This window comes from Myotis nattereri (assembly GCF_964212035.1).
Source record: "Myotis nattereri genome assembly, chromosome: 6".
NCBI classification, from domain to species: Eukaryota; Metazoa; Chordata; class Mammalia; order Chiroptera; family Vespertilionidae; genus Myotis; species Myotis nattereri.
The window spans coordinates 47,646,204-47,668,763 of record NC_138081.1 but is presented as its reverse complement, the minus strand read 5'-3'; the positions used below and the strand labels follow the sequence as shown (position 1 = coordinate 47,668,763).

At 45.6% G+C, this 22,560-nt stretch overlaps 1 protein-coding gene across 2 annotated transcripts in view; it reads left to right on the top strand.

Moving 5' to 3' along the window:
• The window catches only part of GABRR2 (gamma-aminobutyric acid type A receptor subunit rho2), a 37,237-nt gene extending 14,677 nt beyond the window's left edge, over positions 1-22,560 (top strand). The window contains exons 3-9 of one of the 2 annotated variants that reach the window (XM_081094159.1): positions 10,558-10,625; positions 11,071-11,294; positions 12,031-12,113; positions 12,312-12,452; positions 17,427-17,579; positions 18,565-18,761; positions 22,089-22,560. In XM_081094159.1, coding sequence (XP_080950285.1) covers positions 10,558-10,625; positions 11,071-11,294; positions 12,031-12,113; positions 12,312-12,452; positions 17,427-17,579; positions 18,565-18,761; positions 22,089-22,400 — 1,178 coding nt within the window. In that variant the 3' untranslated portion in view covers positions 22,401-22,560. Of the gene's footprint in view, positions 1-10,557; positions 10,626-11,070; positions 11,295-12,030; positions 12,114-12,311; positions 12,453-17,426; positions 17,580-18,564; positions 18,780-22,088 lie in introns of both variants that reach the window. The other variant, XM_081094158.1, reaches the window with a different exon arrangement.

Genomic DNA, 22,560 nt, shown 5'->3' with positions numbered 1-22,560 from the left:
TTGGAAATACTATATCTATAGATCAGTGGTTCTCAACCTTGGCTGCACATTAGAATCACCTGGGAATCTTTTTAAAATCCTGATTTCTGGGCCTCATCCTCCGGAAATTCTGTTTCTTTGTTACTAATGTTGTGGCCCCAACCCATAACAAAGAAACAATTTCCGGAGGATGAGGCCAGAATGGGGTTTCCCCCTGTGGTGCCTGGCCAGCCTGGGTGAGGGAAGTACTGCTAAGCAATAGCCACACTGTTTTGCTATAAGACATTAGTGTAAGTATCTGGACACTTGTATTCCAACCCACCATGAAGAGAAGACTTCATTAAATTCACAGATTCCAATGGCATATTACTCATCAGGTGATTCATTGTGAATCTGCAGACTCCCAGGATTGATTCCGGTCAAGGGCATGTACTTTGGTTGCGGGCACATCCCCAGTAGCGGGTGTGCAGGAGGCAGCTGATGGATGTTTCTCTCTCATGGATGTTTCTAACTCTCTATCCCTCTCCCTTCCTCTCTGTAAAAAATCAATAAAATATATTATTTTTAAAAATTGTGATTTCCTCTTCTTTTCAGTTTCAAATTGAGGGTTACCAAGTGTGATTTGTTCCTAGGAAGAAGCATCTAGAATTTAACACTGCCCCTCCTACAGGCTTTGCAAGGACAACAATTCATTGTTCACCCTGGAGCATAGATCATCCCTTGCCATCCAAGGGAGGGATAATTCATTGGTTAATGTATAAAAATTTTATCAAAGAATAACATTGGTGACAACTTGGTAAACTTACCAAACATTTAATTATATACTTAAAATAAGTGAATGCATAAATTACCTCTTAAATCATCATTATTATAACGCTAAAGATAATTTTTTAAAGAATAATTTGTCACTCATTCTCCCTTGTATCTCACATTTGTAAAAGAATTAATAAATATTTAATAAATTAATAAACAATGCATAGTTCTCATAATTATTCTCAGCCTGAAACAAGTATTCCAGATTCAAATACCCATCTCTCTAGGACCACCGTCTCTGTATGGTTGGCAGCTTAAAAGTAAAAGTAATTATTTAGTTTAACTTTTTGTTTTATTTCTTCAAGTATTACAAAGAGTATTACACATGTCTCCTTCGCCCCCCTTGACATTCCCCCAGCTTCCCCCACCCCCCCAGTGTCTTGTGTCCATTAGTTATTCTCATATGCATGCATATAAGTCCTCGGTTGATCTCCTACCCTCCCCCCCACAACCCTCCCTAGGGTTCCCACTGTAGTTTGACATTCTGCTCAATGCTGCTCTGCCTCTGTATCCATTTTTGTTCATCAGTCTATAATGGTCCTTATTATCCATAAATGAGTGAGTTCATGTGGTATTTTTCTCAGCTTCCCAGGGGCCGTCTCAGTCTAAAAGGGGCCATCTCAGTCTCACAGGGGCCATCTCAGCCTCACAGGGGACGTCTCAACCTCACAGGGGCTGTTTCAACCTCACTGGGGCCGTTTCAACCTCACCAGGGCCATCTCAGCCTCACTGGGGCCGTCCCAGCATCACATGGGCCGTCCAAGCCTCACAGGGGCCGTCTCAGCCTCACAGGGGCCGTCTCAACCTCACATGGGCCCATTCAACCTCACTGGGGCCGATTCAACCTCACCAGGGCCGTCTCAACCTCACTGGGGCCATCTCAACCTCACCGGGGCCGATTCAACCTCACCAGGGCCGTCTCAGCCTCATCGGGGCAGTCTCAGCCTCACTGAGCCCGTTTCAGCCTCACTGGGCCCGATTCAACCTCACCGGGGCCGATTTCAACCTCACCAGGGCTGTTTCAACCTCACCATGGCCATCTCAACCCCACCAGGGCTGTCCCACCCCCACAGGCGCCGCCTCAGCCTCACCGGGGCCGCCTCAGCCTCACCGGGGCTGTCCCAGCCTCTCGGGGCTGTCTTGGCCTCACGGGGCCGTGTCAGCAACACGAAGTTTGGCATTCTGTCCTTTGTTGGGCGGCTCCTTGCTGGACAAAATCTCTAGGCGTTCCTGGTGGCTGAACATCTAGTATGCTAGCTTGGATTTTGTATTCTACCAAGTACGCAGACTGCCTGTCTGCCATCTCCCAGTGTCCCAAGTGAGACTGCATCTGGTGAACCTGCCTGTGCGTTTGCTGGTACAGCGGTTCCACGTCACGGGCCCAGCTGGGTCCGGCTCTGGCTTCCTCCGAACCTGATTCTGCTTCTTGAGTGTGTCCCTTATGTATGCGAGGGGTTGAAATCTGCATTCTGCTGGGCTGTGCTGCAAAAGCGCCGGTGGTTCTCTTTGTGCCACTAGCACAGCTTGGGTTGGGATGTAAATTGAGTAGGGCGGGGTCCCCGGGAATCACCAGGGTGGAGCAAGGGGCAATGGCGCCTCCACGACTCCTTGCCTCTCCTCGACTCTGCATCTCGCATACCCGAGTGCCAGGACCAGCTCCGTGAGACAGCCACTTTCACTCTCCAGCCCGTTGCAAGGCTGTCCTGCCTCTCCCTGTAGGGGTCTGGGACCTCAGGATCCCGCCCTAAACAAGCTCAGTGGATTTGAGAGTATGCATCCCCTTCTGATTGAAAAAACCCACACATCCAGTTGCAGCCAGCCTGGCGCGCGACTCTGCCCCTCTGTTCTTGGTGAATCACCAGGACGGGTCCAGCTTTCCCATGGTTCTGAATGATAACTGTTTGTTTTATAGTTGGTAGTCTCGATGTTGTTGTGGGAGGCAGCACGCACAGGTCTGTACCTTACGCCGCCATCTTGGTTCTCCCCAGTTTTACTTTTTAAAAAACTTCTGGAAGCTGAGATCATTCTCCTGCTAAAATAAAGTTTCAGGATAATTTGTAGTGCTCAGGGCACGTGGCCCTGTCCCTCAGATAGCAGGTCGTCGGTGTGGTGTTTCATTGCCAGAACTGCCCTCTGCAATGCATGCCTTAAGAGTTCCTTATTCTTCAAACCTTAAGTCTGAGTCAGTTCTTGAGACAGAGGTCCCAGAATTCACAGAATAGAAGTTCACCTGCTTCCTACTGTTAGAGCTCACTATCACAATTATACTCTTTCCAACTTAAAATTTACAAAAAATATTTATGTGCTATTGCTTGATTTACATTTATTTTTTTACTTTATTGTAAGCTCCCTTAGTGCAGAGGCCATATGTGGGCTTTCCACAGTTGCACTTAATGCCAAGTAGGAAACTAATGAACATTTGTGAATTAATGAACAAATGAACCAATGATTGTTTACTGATTCCTTCTAGAAAGTTTCTTTTTTCTTGGCTTCTATAATGCCATACTTCCCTGATTTTTCTTCTTTCTCTCTGGCTTCTTCTCACCAAACTCCTCTGATCATTTCATAAATGTTAGTTGTACTAAAAATACTTTTATAGATCATCTTCTCTTATTACTTTACCTATTCTCTATCAGAAATCTTAAGTACTTTCATTTTTTTTCCCTAGGCAAGATCATTCTTCTAATCTCCAATTATATATGTAATCTTAAGTGCCTCTTGAAACATAGACAAATAAACGTTTTCAAAAATAAACTCATGATTTAATGAGTTTATAAAATTAAACACACCACATCTATGCCATCTCCCATGATCTCTCTCAGTTGTTCAATCCAGACCATAGGTTTTACCATTCTTTTGTTATGTTTCCCATCTTAAATTGCTCAGCAAATTCTATTGACTCTACATGCTACGTTTTGTCTTCTGGCTGTAAAGCATAGAGTCAAGGTGCTAAATACAATCTTCTACACCATCTTATGCTTCAGGAAGACCTAAAACACCTTTGCTAAATGTAGTTTAAGAAGTGTTTCATAAACTAACGCAACCTTCCAGTTATTTAGTCTTTCTTGAACTCACAAATTTAAGCCCAATCATTGGAGTGTTGTAAATAATTTTTATATAATTCATGGGACCTCTTCAATAAAAAGTTGAATAAAAACTTCTAAGAAAGATTCAATAAATTTCTACTGTTTGTGTGCTATCTCTCAGTGTGTTTGCTTCAATTCTAAAGATATAACTAGCATCCATTTCAATTTTTAAAGAGATTTCAAGAGACAAATTTTTCCTCACAAATAATAATAACCAGACCAAATTACAACCAGTTTGCAATCTATTAAACTCATACCGTGAAAGGTGAATGTGCACAATTTGACTTTCTGGTGATCATATAACAGTCTACAAAATTTGTTGTGATAGTTACCTGCTGATAAAAATATTTTCACTTAGAAATTCTATTACTATTTTTTAATCTAAATTAAGTCTTATTCCATGAAAAGCCAATTTCTAAACCTCATCCCAGCAGAGGTCTAGCAGATGTCTGTTTATGTTATCTTTAGGAGCTATGACAACAAAAAGCCATGTGACCCCATAGCAATTTACAAGTGCTCCAAACCCAGGAGGCTGGTATAGCAAACATCCACATACTAATTTTGACATTAATCTCCAACCATCAGCTGACCAAGGATGTTACAGCTGCATTGGAAACACATTGCAGTTTTAAATCACTTCATCAAGTAACTCATCTTAGTGTTATATTTTATTACTATTCCAACAGGAATGGCAAGAAGGATCAATGATATATATAGCTGATACCTAAGTTAGATGAGCTGAATATAATAAAACTGTCATCCAGAATTCAAAGGGCATTAGTTTTTTTTTAATCATCTATCTATATGGAGAATTTCTTATTAAATAGGGTGTTTTCAAGATAGTAGGTGATTTGCTCCTTTTAAACTCTGGTATCTTAAACCATAAAGAATACTTCCACTGTATTATAGACGGTCCTATCTATCAGAACTATGATATGGTCAACATATTTTATCCTTTCCTTAATGTCCCATAATCATTATGATGAACAATACTTATTATATTGTAATGCAATGATAACCTTGGTTTTAATTTAGGAGTGTGTGTTTTATTTTACTCATTGCCATAGGGACTCACATGTGTGAGGAGCCAATATAAGTTACCGGGAGAAAAAGCTCTTGCCTTTCAAGACAAACAAGCAAGATAAACCTCTCTAGTGTGGAAAGATCTAAGTAGGAGAGAACAGCGTCAAGTAAGGGTTGTTCAATTAGACATCTGAGCTTTTTCAGCTCTCATTGATTAGCTACCTAGCATTGAGCAAGGTCCTTAACTCAGTTTCCACATACATACATAAAATGAGGCCAATAATACCAGCTACAAGTCAGAGCCCAGGGATAAGTTAGATAATGTGTATGGAGTGCTTAGAAGAGTGCCTGATACATATTAGAGATTATTGGTTATTAATGGAGGGGCAGAAAATTAATTTGGAATCGTATTGTTGTATATAGAAATACAAAAAGAGTTCATAATATAACAGAAGACATGACTGGGTAGGAGGAAGGGATTGGAGAAAGATGGAGGTAAAAAAAGAAAGATTTGAAAGAAGTGTCCTCTAAAAGGTAAATACATGGATTAAAAAAGATGATTTTAGAGGATATATATATATGTAGTCCATTGATTACGTGTCCATTGGTTATGCTTATATGCATGCATTTAAGTCCTGTGATTGATATCTCACCCCCCTGCCCTCCGCCACCCCGCAAAACTCCCCAGCCTTCCCGCTGTAATTTGACAGTTTGTTCTATGCTTCTCTGCCTCTGTATCTATCTTTTTGTTCATTAACTTATAATGTTATTTATTATCCATAAATGAGTGAGATCATGTAGTATTTTTCTTTCATTGCCTGGCTTATTTCACTTAGCATAATGCTGTCCAGTTCCATCCATGCTGCTGCAAATGGTAAGAATTCCTTTTTTTATAGCAGTGTAGTATTCCATTGTGTAGGTGTACCATAGTTTTCTAATCCACTCATCTGCTGATGGGCACTTAGGCTGTTTCCACATCTTAGCTATGGTGAATTGTGCTGCTATGAACATAGGGGTGCTATGAACAAAGGATATATGAACATGTATCCTTTCTGATTGGTGTTTCTGGTTTCTTGGGATATATTCCCAGAAGTGGTATTACTGGGTCAAATGGGAGTTCCATTTTTAACTTTTTGAGGAAACTCCATACTGTCTTCCACAGTGGCTGCACCAGTCTGCCTTCCCACCAGCAGTGAAGGAGGGTTCCTTTTTCTCCTCATCCTCTCCAACACTTGTCATTTGTTGATTTGTTGATGACAGTCATTCTGACAGGTGTGAAGTGGTATCTCATTGTTGTTTTGATTTGCATCTCTCGGATGATTAGTGACTTTGAGCATGTTTTCATGTGTCTCTTGGCTTTCTAAATGTCCTCTTTCAAAAAATATGTATCTAGGTCTTTTGCCCATTTTTTGATTGGGTTGTTTATCTTTCTTTTGCTAAGTTGTATGAGTTCCCTGTAAATGTTGGAGGTTAAACCCTTATTGAAGATAACATTGGCAAATATGTTCTCCCATGCATTGGGCTTTCTTGTTGTTTTGTTGATGGTTTCTTTTGCTGTGCAGAAGCATTTTATTTTGATGTAGTCCCATTTGTTTATTTTCTCCTTAGTCTCTTTGCCCTATGATCTGTGTTTGTAAAGATATTGCTACGACATATGTCTGCAATTTTGCTGCCTATGGAGTCTTGTAGGGTTTTTATGGATTCCGGTCTTACATTCAAGTCCTTTAGCCATTTTGACTTTGCTTTTGTGTATGGTGTAAGTCAGTGATCTAGTTTCATTTTTTTGCATGTATCTAACCAAATTTCCAAGCACCATTTATTAAAGAGGCTGTTTTGACTCCATTGTATGCTTTTGCCTCCTTTGTCAAATATTAATTGAGTACAATGGCTTGGGTCAATTTCTGGATCCTCTATTAACCAGCGGTTCTCAAGCTGTGCGTCGCAAAGAATGAAAATACATTCTGCACATCAGATATTTACATTACGATTCCTAACAGCAAAAAACATAGTTATGAAGTAGCAAGGAAAAGAATGTTATGGTTGGGGGTCAGCACAACATGAGGAACTGTATTAAAGGGTGCCGGCATTAGGAAGGTTGAGAAGCACTGTAATCAGAAAAGAGGATCAGAGTGATTATTTCCATCCAATATGACTAGAACCATGACAGAGATAAGCACAGGCTAGCACTGGGCCCCAGGGGAGAGTACCTGGCACAGACAGGAAAAGGTAATTAGAAAGACTCTCCTAGATTACATGCCCTTGACCAGAATGGAATCTGGGACCCTTGAGTCCACACGCCATCGCTCTGTCCACTGAGCCAAAGCACTCAGGGCTCTTCTCTCTTCTTTTTCCCTAGAAGAAGGAAAGGAGGAAGGCAGAGGGTTTTGAATCTGTACCAAAAGGAGGGAAAAAGAACTCTACATGGACACAGAGCAGTCCAAATAAGACCCCAGAGGCTTGAAATAGTGTACAAGTTGGGGAATTATGATGTGTTCCAACCATAAAGTGAAAGAAAGGATGGAAGGAGATGAGGTTGGAGAAAGGGGTCCCAGGCTGTCCTCACATGGAAGTCATTACAAAGCCTCTCTTTCCCACACTCCCTCCTCACTCTCTTTCTCCCTTTTACCAGGTTCATCTATTTGCTTTAAAATAACCCCTCAATTGAAAATATTTGAGGTTGTTTTATCTTCCTTCTCCCAACCCAGGAACACTTGCCAGTGGGAGTTACAGATGCCCCGAGGGGCACAGTCACAACGAGGTGGGCGTGGCCTGCGGGGGGGCGGAGTTCCCAGGCCCCTTTGGGGGCTGGTCGGGGGCAGCCCTGCCGGTGTCCTCCCCGGCTGTGCGACCACCTGGGCCTCACCTGGACCCGGAACACAGGCCACCAGATAGCCAGCCGCCCCACTCTGCCTTATGCCGACCCCACAGCCCGAAGCAGGAAGAGGGCGCCTGGCCCGCCCACGGCATCCCACGGTCAACCCAGAGACGGGCACCTGTTCCCGCAGGTCCCGCTCCCAGCTCAGTCCAGAGAGAACCCCAGACACCTCCTGGGCGGAGCACTCTCAGGGGTCCCCTAATTACTCCCTCCTCAGCCAGTGTCCCCGCCGCCACGCTGTGATGAACTCTGTCCCTCGGGAATCTGTCATTTGGGGGAGACAGGCAGGTTAATTACTATTGTGGAAGGCTGAGCGAAACAAATGCTTTCATAAACGTATAGACGTGCGTTTTGGAGACGCAGGGAGAGTGATGACAGCTGGCGGGGCTTCCGGAGGAGCAGGCATCAGAACGGGGCTTCAAAGGATGCCACGAAGGAGGAGGGAGAGGGGGTGCCACAGAGAAGGGGGAGGGGGCCATTAGGAAGGGGGAGGGGGGCCATGGAGAAGGGAAGGGAGAGGGTGAAGTGGGGTCGGAGGGAGGAAGCCATGGATAAGGGGGAGGGGAGACAGAGATGAGCGAAACACTGACCTGAATCTCAAGCTATTACCGAGGCTTTAACTTTTTGATGAGCCAGATGATAGCCATATATATATATTTATTTGATGGATTTCAGAGAGGAAAGGAGAGGGAGAGAGAGATAGAAACAGCAATGATAAGAGCGACTCATTGATCGGCTGCCTCCTGCACGCCCCCTACTGGGGATCAAGCCCACAACACAGGCATGTGCTCTGACTGGGAATCAAACTCCGGGCCTCTTGGTTCACAGATGGATGCTCAATCCACTGAGCCACACCAGCCGGCCAGGTGTTAGCTTGAAGATGTCTTCCTCACCCAGGTCCCTCATCAGCTGGAGCATTTTTTGTTTGTTTATGTAAATAAAAGCACAGGCTGACACATTCCACAGCAGCCTGGAGGCAGGGGGGCGGCCTGCCCATGGGGTGCCTCCGAGGAGCCCAGGCTGCCAGCTTCATCCCTGGGCAGCACAGGCTCTGGCCCAGCTGGTTCTGCGCCCGAGGGCGGGCACCTTGCGGTTCCCAGCGCCTCCTCAGCTTCTGATTTAATCACACACCGCGAGTCCTCAATCATTCACTAACCAGGCCAGTATTTAACCAAGCCCGGCCCGGGGAGCTGGGCGAGCGGCAGCGGGGAGGCTTGGGGAGAGCGGCAGTGGGGAGGCTCCTCCACCCCACACTGAGCATGCACTTCTGGTGCCTTCAAAGGAGCCTGGAATAAGAAGAGAACGTGGCTGTGAGAGCAAGGATTTCTCATGGGCCCGGACCTACGCCATCAGTTGAGGAACAGAGAAAAATAAAAAGAGCTGAGAGGGAAAAAGTAAAAGTGAAAAGATAAAGTATTGTATACATTTGCCTTCATGCTTAAGACCACAGAAAATATCCATGAAATTCCACTAATAATAAATAAAATGCTTCCATTCTGTTGAGCTCAGCCAAAAAGCAAAATCTTTAATGGTAGGATGGCAAGTATTAGCAAGCCTATGGGGGAGGTTAGGGAGCACTGGGCTACCTCCAGGAGGACCTCCTGCCTGCATTTGAGCCGAAACAGGACTGAGCCTTCTAGTTCTTATGCTGTCAGGATCTCTGCTCCTCTTCCTCTGCCCACGGCCGAAGGCTCGGTCTCTCCTGTCCATCTCAATTCTCTGAGAACCAGACTCCCCCTGACACCCCAAGGTTTTCCCCACTCAGACCACCTGGGTCAGAGTGTTCTGGTCCTGCACTCCCTTGCCAGGGCTCAGAGGACCCACGGCAGCAGGCTGGCCTCTGACAATGGCCTCTCCCAGGGTGCCCAGTCCAGTTGCCATCTGACTCTCTCAGGCATATGACAGACACAGGTTTTTTGTTGCCCCATTCTAGGTTTTTAAAAATTACTAAAATCTAAACATTTTTATAGAAGCACACTATACATACAAAACAAAAGTGCACAGATTGTAAGCGTATAGCCCACTAAGTTATTGCAAAGGGACCCTATCAATGTAACCATCACCCAGACCAAGAGATAGAACAGGAACCTGCAGATGCACATGGTCTTTGGAAATCCTGTCCCCGACTAGATGCAACTGGAGGCCCAGCTTCTGCACTACATGTGCTTCTCATCTGACACATCCCGAAAGGATTTCAAAACCTCGTACGGTGTCATCTTCCACTGCCATCTAACTGTGCAGAGAGATCTCATCTCCCACCATGTCAAAGGTTTCTAGAGGGCGGGGCCCCAGCTACCGGTAAGTACTCTGTCTGGAGAGTTTGAATGACAGGATGAATCCAGCCCTGGGCATGCAGGTGTCCCAACCCTTGTCAAAGGCTCTTGGGCCTCATTCTTAGGCCTCATATTGTCCTTTTTAGGTGTCACAGGAGAACCAATGACTCGGGTCTCCACTCAAGCACTAGAGCAACATTAGTAGCTCTACCCTACAGAGACAGTCCTGGGATTAGAAGGTAGAATTCTAGCTCTTTGACTCATGTAACAAGCATGGATTAAATACCCACCGTGGCCCAGGAAAGGCACGTAACGCAGGTGCAGTCCCTGCCCTCGTGGAGAAAACTCAGGCACCCAGCACTTCAGGAAGCAGCAAGAAAACCCTATAGAATTCAAGCCACTGCCTCACCCCTGCTCCGGTCACACTCCCCTGGGGAAGGGCTGGGCTGTCTCCAGGCCCGCGGTGGAGAGAAATGTGCCTTAACCAGCGATCTTTGCTCTTCTGCAGGCCCCGCCATCCCGGTGGGTGTGGACGTGCAGGTGGAGAGCTTGGACAGTATCTCGGAGGTGGACATGGTACGCAGTGCCCTCGGTGGGGCAGCCTAGAGTGTGGGGGTCTCGAGGCTAAGGTTCCGGGGGAGCCCGTGGCTGGTGGGGCTGCACTGGTGCAGGCTGTGCCTGGGTGGGCCAGGCCGGAGCTGGCGGAGTAACACTGGGACTTGGAAGTATGTCCAGGGGCAGTGAAATCTAAAGCAGGGGCTCTCAAGCTTCATGGGTAAAAGTAACTGGGGGACTGACTTGGTTCAGTGCAGATCCCTGGGCCCTGCCCTACACTTTCTGATTCAGAGTCTCTGGGAGTGAGGCCCAGCACTTCACACTTTAAACACACCCTTCAGGTGATGCGAGCGGTCAGATAACCCGCGCTTGGAGGAGAATGGAAGGTGAGTATTTTCAGATGGGAATCCCACAAGGAAGGAAGCTTGCTGAGCCGTTTCTGTCTGGTCTCGCCCGGCTCCGCCAGGACTTCACCATGACCCTGTACCTGCGGCATTACTGGAAGGACGAGAGGCTGTCCTTCCCCAGCACCAGCAACAAGAGCATGACCTTTGACGGCCGGCTGGTGAAGAAGATCTGGGTCCCTGACGTCTTCTTTGTCCACTCCAAAAGGTCGTTCACCCACGACACCACCACGGAGAACATCATGCTGCGGGTGTTCCCGGATGGGCAGGTGCTCTACAGCATGAGGTACCTGCCGTTCTAGTATGTGGGGCCAGCCTCTTTGGCCCTGAAGAGTTTGTCACTGTGGTTGGGTCTGGGGGCTACATGGGATGATACAGCCTTCGGATGCCAATTAGAAATCTCTCCGATGAAATGGCCACCCTCTTAGCTGGTGACTTCCCTGTCATTGGGGATCTTAAGCTTGGGTTGGGACACTAGATGGGACTGAATGAGTTGAGGGAGGCAATGACCTTCTATGTACTATCCATCCCTGAAAGCTTATAAATGCTGGTTTATTGGTAATAAAAAATGTTAAAAAACAGCTACTGTTCCTTGAGTGCTGCGGCAGGTTGGCCTCCGGGCTAACTTGAGTGATTGCACAGTCTTAGTCCCGTCTTCCTGGCCTTCTTGTACAGTTCACCAGGATTGGATGCCAGTACCTTCGGGTGGGTTGTGGGCGGGGCATAATCTTCCAGGTACCTCTGGGGAAGGCTGGCTGAGAGCCATGACAATAGAAGGTGCAGATGTGAGCTATTAGCAGCCAACAGGCTCAGTAGCCAGGTTCCAGGCAGAGCACCAATATTATCTCCTACAGAAAGACAAAAGTTAAGGTTCTGTGACTTAGATACCTGGATTTCCAAACTTCTGAAATAGACATGAGGAGGCAGCTGCTCTTCATCAGGTCCATGTTCTCCTTACTCTGAGCAGGTATATGAACCAATAACTCACTGCACAAGCCAACATGTGTGTTTGGGTTGTCTAGGATTACGGTCACTGCCATGTGCAATATGGACTTCAGCCACTTTCCCCTGGACTCCCAGACCTGTTCCTTGGAGCTGGAGAGTTGTAAGTATCAGTGTGCTTAATGTCAAATCTTTGCCTTATTCCCTCTCCAATATTTGTGCCATTTTGATAACCATGAGACTGAGTGCTGGCTGCCAGTATTAAGAACTGTTTACTCATAGGCTGGAGAAGGATTTCCCTGTTGCTTCACCCTGTATCAGAAGCAAAGGAGTCAAATTGGTTTATTTCCTGTCCCCCAAGATGCATACACAGATGAAGATCTGATGCTGTATTGGAAGAATGGGGACGAATCCCTGAAAACAGACGAGAAGATCTCCCTGTCTCAGTTTCTAATTCAGAAATTTCACACCACCTCCAGGCTGGCCTTCTACAGCAGCACTGGTAGCGAACTTCTTTTTTTTGGTGTTTCTTTTTAAAAAAGTATTATTATTTTGTTGTTGTTGTTAAGATGCTTTTATTGATTTCAGAGAGTAAGGGAATGGAAGAGAGAGATAGAAACATCAATGATGAGAGAATCATTGAATAGTTGCCTCCTGCACACCTGCTACTTGGCATGTGCCCTGACTAGGAATTGAACTGTGACCTCCTGGTTCATAGGTCTACACGCAACTACTGAGCCACACCAGCCAGGCTTATTTTTCAATTACAGTCTACATTCAATATCATTCTGTATGAGTGTCAGGTATACAGCACAGTGGTTAGGCAATCATACACTTCACAAAGTGGTCCAGTAGCTAAGTTTTGCATGGTCTGATTCAAATGTGAAAGAAAACAGTAGAATTCTTCTTCAGCTTTAACCTTTCCCCTCCTAAAGAAAACAGATTCTTCTTATTTAAAAAATTCATAGTCCCCCTAAACAGATAACACTTAAAAGCAGAGAGTAAAAATGTTGCTGTCTTTGGAAATCCCACGGCCAGAGGTAAGCATTCCTAACAATTTAGCAAACACCCGTGCAGATATCTTGCTTTAATTATGCAATTTCACGAAAGTGGGGTTATATTTTACATGCTGATCTGTAATCTGATTCATTCAACTTGATATGGGCGGATAGCTTTCTGTGACAATGCTTTTATACCTATATTTAGATCTATAGATTCATTTTTAATGCTTGTGTAACCTTTTCTTGGACCCTGGGCCATGTTTGAAGTTTTGAGAGGATCATGTGTCAGCTCTTTTCTAATCTCACTAGTAGTTCTTTTATTAATTTCTTAGAACTGACATAACTAATTACCACAATCTGGGTGCTTGCTGCTTCTGAAGGCTCTAGGGAGGACTCCTTCCTAGTCATTCACTAGCTTCTAGTGGCTGCAGCATCACTCCGGTCTCTACTAGTACCTCCGTGGTCACATGGCATTCTCCCTGGGTCTCTGTGTCTTCACGTGGTGTTGTCTTTGTATCTATGTCCAAATTTCCCTCTTCTCTAAGGACATCAGTCATTGGATCATGGCCCATGCTAATTCAATATGCCTCATCTCCCCTTGATTACAGGTGCAAAGACCTTATTTCAAAATCACGTCCCCCTTCACAGGTACTGAGAGCTAGGACTTCAATGTATCTTCCCGGGGGACACAATTTAGCCTACGACAGCTCTGCAGTAGCTATGGGACCCCAGAGGACTTGTCTCTTCATTGTCCTTCGTCCCACAAATCTATGGGATAGATGTCCCAGTGCTGAGAAACCCAGGCCCTTCCATGGGAAGATTTCTTGCTACTGTCTGCCCCCGCATGGCTACCATCGCCCCGATCACCTGCCCCCACCCACACTCCTCTGTTCACAGCATCAAGCACTGGGAAAAAGCAAGCCCAGCCAAGGTTGTAATGGTGTTGAGACAGCCCAAGCCTGATTCACTTTATGCCCACAGTGCTCATCCTCATTCCTCTCCTCTCTTTCATTCTGGTATGTATTGCCACACAATTTTCTTTTCTCATCTATTCTTGGCAAGTTCACATCAACTTTCTAAAACCATTAAGAGTTTCTTGTATAACTTTTATAATGTACCACTGTTTCGAGTACTTTATATGAATTAACTAATTTCCACCCAACAAACCTATGGTATAGAAGTTATTATCCCTTGTTTACAGATGAGAAAACTGAGACGAGGATGAATTGAGGCTAATTGCCACAGCTGGTCAGTGGCCAGGAGAACTGCCTTAGTCACTGTGTGTACTCCTCTTAGATGTTTGTGCATTGGAATAGCATGCTTGCTTGTTTGTTAGTTTTGTCCAGGGTTAGAGCCCTTCTGGAGTCCAGATTATATGCATTTTCTTTATTCTTCCATTGTTTACTGTGTGCCAACAAGGAGGTTTATCATCCCATCCCACAGGGGCTGTGATCTCACCCAAGAGTGCTGTTTGGAACACGGAGTGTACATTTTCAAAGCTTCTGGCTTACTCCTTGTGTCTCCAAGGCAACTCCCTGGTTTTCTTAGAAGAAAAAGATAATGGAAAAGTTCTTCATGGAATAAAAGCAGCTCTCAGCCCTTCCAGAAAGACGCTCTGCAAACCTAGGAAGAAATGTGGGTTGCTTCCTGGATGCCAGTTTAAGCTGCTGAAATTGGACAAAGGCTGTGGGATGAATAAATGATTAGTAGCTTCTGTCACATTTGAAGATCACCTTCTATTTCTCCACTGCACTGGGAACTCTTGCCTCATTCAAACAGTCCCCAAACCTACACAATCACATGTCAAACTTGTTGAGACCCACACGACTGTTCCAGTCTTTCCTATTGACCCCACCCTTCCCTTCCCTGACTCAGTGCTAAGTTTCCAATCCGGCCAGATGGCTTTTGTCACCTCAGCAGCATTTCTCAGATGCACCCTGAGGTCTACCTGCATCCAAACCACCAGGGGAGTGTGTGACTATAAAATTCTGGGCACCATTGCAGCTACTGAGTCAGAATCTCAGGTGGTGGAGCCCAGGAATCTGCATTTTTAACATGTGATTCTTATGCACATCGAAGTTCAAAGATCATTACTTTTAGCCAAATGTTCTGAAACTATGGTGCTCAGATCAGCAGCTTCAGGATCGCCTGGGAACTGGGGAGCCCAGCAATCTGTTGGAACAAGCCCTCCAGAGATGGTATATACAGATTGTCAGGCCCCATCCCCACAGCTTCTTACCAGCGGATCCTGTGTGGGCCCCAAGAATCGGCATTTCTAACTAGTTCCCAGTGACACTCTTGCTGCTGGCCGAGGAGCACCATTCCCCGCCCTCCCCTACAACCCCTGGAAACCTCTAGTCTATTTCTGTCTCTGAATTTGACTGTTCTAGGTACCTCATAAAAGTGAAATCATGTTTTTGTCCTTTTGTACTTGCCTGTTTCACTTACCATAATGGTTTCAAAGTTCATCCATGTTGAAGCATGTGCAAAAATTCCATTCTCTTTTTTTATTTTTTTAATATATTTTATTGATTTTTTACAGAGAGGAAGGGCGAGGGATAGATAGCTAGAAACATCGATGAGAGAGAAACATCGATTCAGCTGCCTCCTGCACACTCCCCACCGGGGATGTGGTCACAACCAACGTACATGCCCTTGACTGGAATCGAACCCGGGACCCCTCAGTCCGCAGGCTGATGCTCTATCCACTGAGCCAAACCGGTCAGGGCCATTCTCTTTTTTTAAAGGCTGAATAATAGTCCATTGTGTGGATTATATTTAACCATTCATCCGTTGATGGACATTGAGTTGTTTTTACCTTTTGGCTATTGTGAATAGTGCTGCTATGAACCTGGAAACTTATAGAACATGCCTAGGGCCTCAACCCAGACCAATTAAATCAGACCCTCCCTGGGGTAGAGCAGGGCTTTGGAGAGTAGTAAAGCTCCCAGGGGCTCCTCTCCTGCGGCCAGGCTGAGTCACTCTCCTCAGCCTGCACCCTTCACTCCCATCTCTGAGCCTCTCCTCTCCCCATCCACTTGTCCAGCTTTCACTCATCTCCTCCATGAGATCTTTCTTAATCATTCCAGTCAATAGTTATTGAGGCCTCTCTTCCCAAACTGAAAGCACTCACTGTTCCCACAGCAGGACATTTTAGCACTTAGATATGCAATGTTCTATATCTTAGGCACTTCCATCCTGGGGGACTTTCATGCAGTTCCTTGAAAATCCTTGAGGACAGGAACCCAGATCTAGGTCTCTCTCTATTCCCTTCAGGCCCCGCACAGCACATGCGGAGGCCCTTGGTGGCCACTGCTGAACTGAAGGGATGTTGTGTGTGAGGAGCCCTGGCCTGGGTATTGGAGACATGAGGTCTTAGAAAAGCCTCATGTTCCAGATAAGAGGGTTAGATCCAATCTGGGTTTCAATTATTCACATAACACCATTGTGAAGCTTGTTTTACCTACTACATATGCTGCCATCGACTTAATTTTTTTAAGTCAACTCCCCTCCTGTACTTCACTTTGAAAAGGAATTTTACATCACTGTCATCAATGGGAAACTGGTATCACTTGCCATAAATAGAAGATGACTTTAATAATAATTGTAATGAACACAAACAGAAAAGCCCCTGCCTCCGTACTCCTGAAATCACCTTGTGGTACACCATTGTGTGTTCCCCGTGCTTTGAGGCACAGAGCTGGGCCACCTCTGAGTTCTATTGGTTTCTGATACGGCTGGGCTGAGCGGGGGAGGGATGGGGTGCACACAGCTTCAGTTCACTTTACACATTTGCACTGTCCTTAACACCACCTTTGTTCCTCGTGGTTGGGTAATGATGTTGTGGGTCATTTGAAACCTTAAAATTTCTATCCTTTTCTTACAACCATTAATCAGAGATTCTCAAGTTGCCAGAATGAAACAGATAATATCTATATCCTCATTTTCTCCCGAGGAATGAGCAAACGGTAAATGACTTGCACAAGACGAATGGATTGACTTCCACACGGCAGATGGAGTGTCCGAAGTAGAACTGATGTCAGGCTTCAGAATCATGTGAATGACCTATTTCTTCTTGTGATGAATGTGGAGATTGACCAAGCTGCCCAGGCTCACAATAAGGACAGTGACAAGAGCTCAGCTCAGCTGGCTCCTGCCTCTGTGGTATCGGCTTCAACAAAATAGAACCAGTCACTCAGGAAATGTGGTTGTGGTTTACAAAAACCAACAACTTAACCTAGACGTCTATCGTTCTGCCTTTCCCCAAACTGCTGCGAAGAGAAGTTGGGTGATACTGAATAAAACAGTGAATGCACAAATACTGGCAAGACATTTATTTGTAGGAGAGAGGGCTTAGATTTTGGAAAGGGAATGTATTACATTAAGCCACTTGGTCATTCACGTTTAGCCCATGGGGGAGGGCTTTGTTTTTGCCTCTCAGATTGAACTCACTGGCTTCTTTCTGTGTCCCCCAGGCTGGTACAACCGTCTGTACATCAACTTCACGTTGCGTCGCCACATCTTCTTCTTCTTGCTCCAAACTTATTTCCCTGCCACCCTGATGGTCATGCTGTCCTGGGTGTCCTTCTGGATCGACCGCAGAGCCGTGCCTGCCAGAGTGTCATTGGGTAAAGGCATTTGCTAAGGTGTGATGGGGGTGGTTATTTATTTATTTTTTCAACTGATCACTTTGTAAAGCAGAAGTAAGACCATTACCCAGAGTTCTTAAGTGATGGGCTGTCAAGTCAAAGGAGCCGATCTCCTGTTTCTGGTCTTCCCCATTCCCAGGCTGCCCTCTGCTTCCTGGGCTACATTATGAAAACCACAGGGACCTAAAACAGCAACAGCTCTGCTCAGATCATTTCAGAAAGATAGAGCCTGTTGGAGGTGTAGACTTCCACCGCCGGCAGCATTAGAGCTCAGCACTTTGATCAATAAGATAATTCTACAAATGCCAAACACTTATTCTGTAAGCACAAACATGTTGTTTGTTGCCCTTGTTTAGACAGACGGAGAGTTTGAGGAGGTGGGGCCCACATGACGTGATTTCGGGGACGGAGAGGGCTGTACTCCCTGGTGACCTGTGGTTTCAGTCCTTCCCAGACCCCGAATTCCAGAGTGGTTGTTTACAACTGATGATTATAAATTTGGACAAAATCAGGTTGGGCCCTGAGGAATGTGAGGGTTTGACCAGCAAGGCAGTGTGAAGAGGAAACTCGCACGATAGACTTCCAGGAATCCCCACAGTCTTCCCGGACTTAATCAGTGTGGCTTAGGTGAGGGAGAATGTTCATTCCCTGAGGTTTGGGAAGGTTCCTCTAGAAGCGTCCGCACTTGAGCAGGTCCTTTCTGAAGCACTGCTGACCTTGTCAGCCCCATCCCAGAGACCCAGTGTCCCAGGGGCTTAAAGTGAAAGGGGACAAGCAGCCAGTTGGCCAGGAGAACAGCCTGGCCGCTGGTGGAGCAGATCCTTGCACCTCTGCGAGGTGGAAACGTGTCCGGGGAATCTCTCGTTGGATTAAGAGGTGGCGAATGTACACACCGTGACTTAGTGAAGGGTGGGGGCCGTTCTGCACCCTCGTCAGCGGCGGAACTGAAAGCTGGGTGTTGCAGGTATCACCACGGTGCTGACCATGTCCACCATCATCACGGGCGTGAACGCCTCCATGCCCCGCGTCTCCTACATCAAGGCCGTGGACATCTACCTCTGGGTCAGCTTTGTGTTCGTGTTCCTCTCGGTGCTGGAGTACGCGGCCGTCAACTACCTGACCACCGTGCAGGAGCGGAAGGAGCGGAAGCTGCGGGAGAAGGCGAGCGAAGTTGCCTTCGTGGCCTTGTCTGAGCCCATGAGGTTGAGAATGGGGGGAAGGGGTTGCATGTAGAAAAGGGAGATGTTTATGCAAAAGGAGGGCGATCCATTTTAGAATAGGTTCTAGCGTCTACCATAAAGGATCCCAGAAAGTAGGAAGTCTTTGGACAAAGACTAGGAACGGAAGACTTGGGTTCTTAAGCCTAACTCCGCCCTTTACGCTGGGTCTCAGTTCTTCCGTCTATAAGAAGGTGTAACAGCACCCTCACCCCACCTTCCTTTCAGGGTTGTTGTAAGGGTAACATAAAGTAATGTGTGCGGAAGTTTTGAAATTGTAGGGTTCTAGACACACAGAAGTATTACTATTATTCTTGAACATGTCTAGAGAAAATGCCTTCGTAGCCTATGGCCAGATACGGCTAAAAAGCTCCTCTGTTTATCCGAGTGCTGGCTCAGTGAAAAGTCAGCCACATAGGGCCTGAGTCTTTAGTCACTGAAAACACTACACTATGTATACTTAATGCACTATGCTGTAGGAAACTACACTGTACTATGAGATAGAAAGTGAATGGGGAATCAAAGGCAATGTGTATGGGCCTTTGACAAAGGATGGGAAAATCTATTCCACTCATATTCATACTCATTAATTACAGTAAGATAAAATGCCAACTTTGTACCAGTCATTGCACTAATCAAAATGAGTGTTTACCTAAAAGGTGTAGAGATCAGGGGCATGAAAACCTCACATTTATGCCCATCGAGGTGGCTGGTAGCTCCTTAGCACAAGGAAATATACATTTTAGGAAAAGAGGATGTGTTGCCTTTTCAAAAGGTCTTTCACTGCCCACATTAAACCTGTTAAAAATTTCTACACTGTCTGCAAGTACGCTAATTGTTTAAAAATTTATATTTCAAATCCTATTCAAACCTTTTTTACATTAGCATTTGAATATTTGTTCAAATTAATAATAATCTGTACATTGATGATTATTAAATGACAGTGGGTTATATGTAAAACCCAAAGTCATTTAATAATGATCAATTGTAAGCACTTTTGATTATAGTCTGTTAGACTTTCCTGTTTAGAGATGTTCAAAAAATAACAAAGCCTTCATCTGACAAATGTGGCCTCATGAATCATTAACCACAAATAACTTGTAGCTGGCAGTTCACTAACCTGTAACCATATGCTGGGGCTTGGTCTTTGCCAGTGATGATACGACACTGTCTGAAGAGAAACAGGGAGATCACACGTGGAAAGACAATTGGGCAGTAAGTCCAGCTGCCTGTCTGTGTGGGAATGGACACTTGGGAGGATGACGGCTTGTGCCATTTAGAGGCGAAGCGGTGCCGTTGCTGGAGGATGGGCAGTGGTGGGAAGACACAAAATCTCCCTCCTGCTGCCTCACAGAGAAACCACTATTCACCACCGTGAAAAGGGCCCTCAGTGGAGTTGAGGTTCCCAAAGTGGGGCCAAGGAGCACCTGGCCTGGATTCACTTTCTGAGTCTGTAAAAAAGAAGATTCTGGGGCTGCACCCCAGACCTACTGAGTCAGGATCTCTGGGGTTGGCATCCAGGAATCTGCATTCTTAATAAGCTCCCAGGTAATTCTGATGTTCCCCGAAGTTCAACCTCCACTCCGCCAAAGGCAGCGCTGACTGGAGCCTGCGAGGCTCACCCTGCTTCAAATGGGGCCCACGCTGCTTGGGCTGAAGGGGTCTGACTCCCTTGCACACACTTGAATGCTTGGGCTGATTATCCAGACCTGTTCAACATGCCAGGAGCTGCTTAATTTTTCTTAGAAACAAGGTGTTGTGGAAAATTGTCATAGTCTTTGACATTTCCCGATTCTCACTCAAAATGTTAGGAGAAAAATCTGTTTTTATTTTAGCAGAATGCATTTCGATTTAGAACAAGGGAAAGAAGTAAAGACCTGTGCCTTTAACAACAACAAAAGGCTCCAGTGACAATATCTCACACTTTTATCAAAGTTTGGGTGTGATTATATCTAAATGCAAAGAATTGAATAGATGACCTCTTACTGACCTTTTATTCCTAAAGTTTATGGGTTAGTCTATTCTAGGAATGTATTAATGTGCTACCTAATTGTTGTGGCTTATGGGACAAGACAGGAAAATAATAATGAAACAATGGCGCCTGATTTAAAAAATAGCCTCCCAAACTACAAAAGATTTCTTCAAGTGTAAGCATACATCAAGTAATTCTAATTTTCCATAAAAATCATCCATCTGTTTTTGCATCTTTTTCTGGTATCCGTTTGAGTATTTCAAGATTCATAACAATAGAAGTCAGGTGTGAAACGTCATTATTTCACATTCCCAAGTGTAAAAACAGCCACTGCAGGGCTGAGAGCCAGATTAGAAACATATGAACATCAGCAGGTTGGGAAGAATGAACGGTGGGGCCAGTTGGCTGTATCAGGCAGGCTTCACGCCTTTGGCCAGAACCAACCAGTGCAGCGCCAGCTGGAAGCCCTCCTTTGCTGACTCAGATTGTGGGAGAAGTTAAGCAAAACCATTTCCTTCCCTTCAACTTATAATTTATAGACATTTTCATACTTGTAGAAACAGTTTAACAGAACAGGATAATATAACATCCATCCAACATTGTTAACATTTTGCCCTCTTTGTGTGATCTCTTTCTCTATATAAACATAGTTTTGTTGGTGTAGTCGAACCATTTAAAAATACACTGCAGGCATCATGACTCTTATCCCTTACATGTAACTCTTCAGAGTAAGGACACTCTCCTCCCTAATCATTTTTTAACCCCTGCACAAAGATGTAGAGTCCCACACTGCAATAAAGTCCTGGGTTTAAAGTCCTGACTCTGACACTGGCTGGCTGATCTCAGGAGAATTGTATAGTTTCTTTGGGTCTTAGTTTTTGCCTCTGCAATTGAGGACATTTGGACTAAGTCAGTGGTTCTAGAGTAGACGCTGGCTACATAGTAAAATCACCTGGGGGCTTTAAATTGGTCTAGAATGGATTGTGCATGTGGCCATTTTAAGTGTTACCCAGATGACTTTAACATGCAGCCAGGGTAGAGAATCCTTGGGCTAAGTCAGTGGTTCTCAACCTTGGCTGCACATTAGAATCACCTGGGGCCAGAAATCAGGATTTTTAAAAAAGTTCCCAGGTGATTCTAATGTGCAGCCAAGGTTGAGAACCACTGGGCTAAGTAATGTGTGGGGATCCTTCTGGCTGTGCTTTTTGTGGTTCTGAGTAGTTAGTCATGGGCACTTCCTCTGCCCCTCTCCCAAGGCCTAGCCATGCCTGACATGTCCCTTGTGTTTGCTGCCCACAGTTCCCATGTGTGTGTGGAATGCTTCCCTCAAGAACCATGATGCTGGACGGAAGCTACAGTGAGTCTGAGGCCAACAGCTTGGCTGGGTACCCGAGAAGCCACATTCTGACAGAAGAAGAGAGGCAAGACAAAATAGTGGTCCACCTGGCCCTGAGCAATGAATCCAATTCCTCCAGGAAGAAGGGGCTTCTGAAGGGCCAGATGGGTCTTCGCATCTTCCAGAACACCCACGCCATTGACAAATACTCCAGGTTGATATTCCCTGCCTCCTACATATTTTTCAACCTAATTTATTGGTCAGTGTTTTCCTAGGGGCTCCAAGGCTGTGCCTGGGAAAGGGCCTAGACATCTATGGGGTCTGACCAGCCATCTACATGGATCTGCTGACCACATTCCCTTCAGCAAACAGAGCAGCAGCCCCTGAACTCCCGTGAGCAGCGCCCCCTTCTGGAGGAGCCCAGAAGCCCTCCAG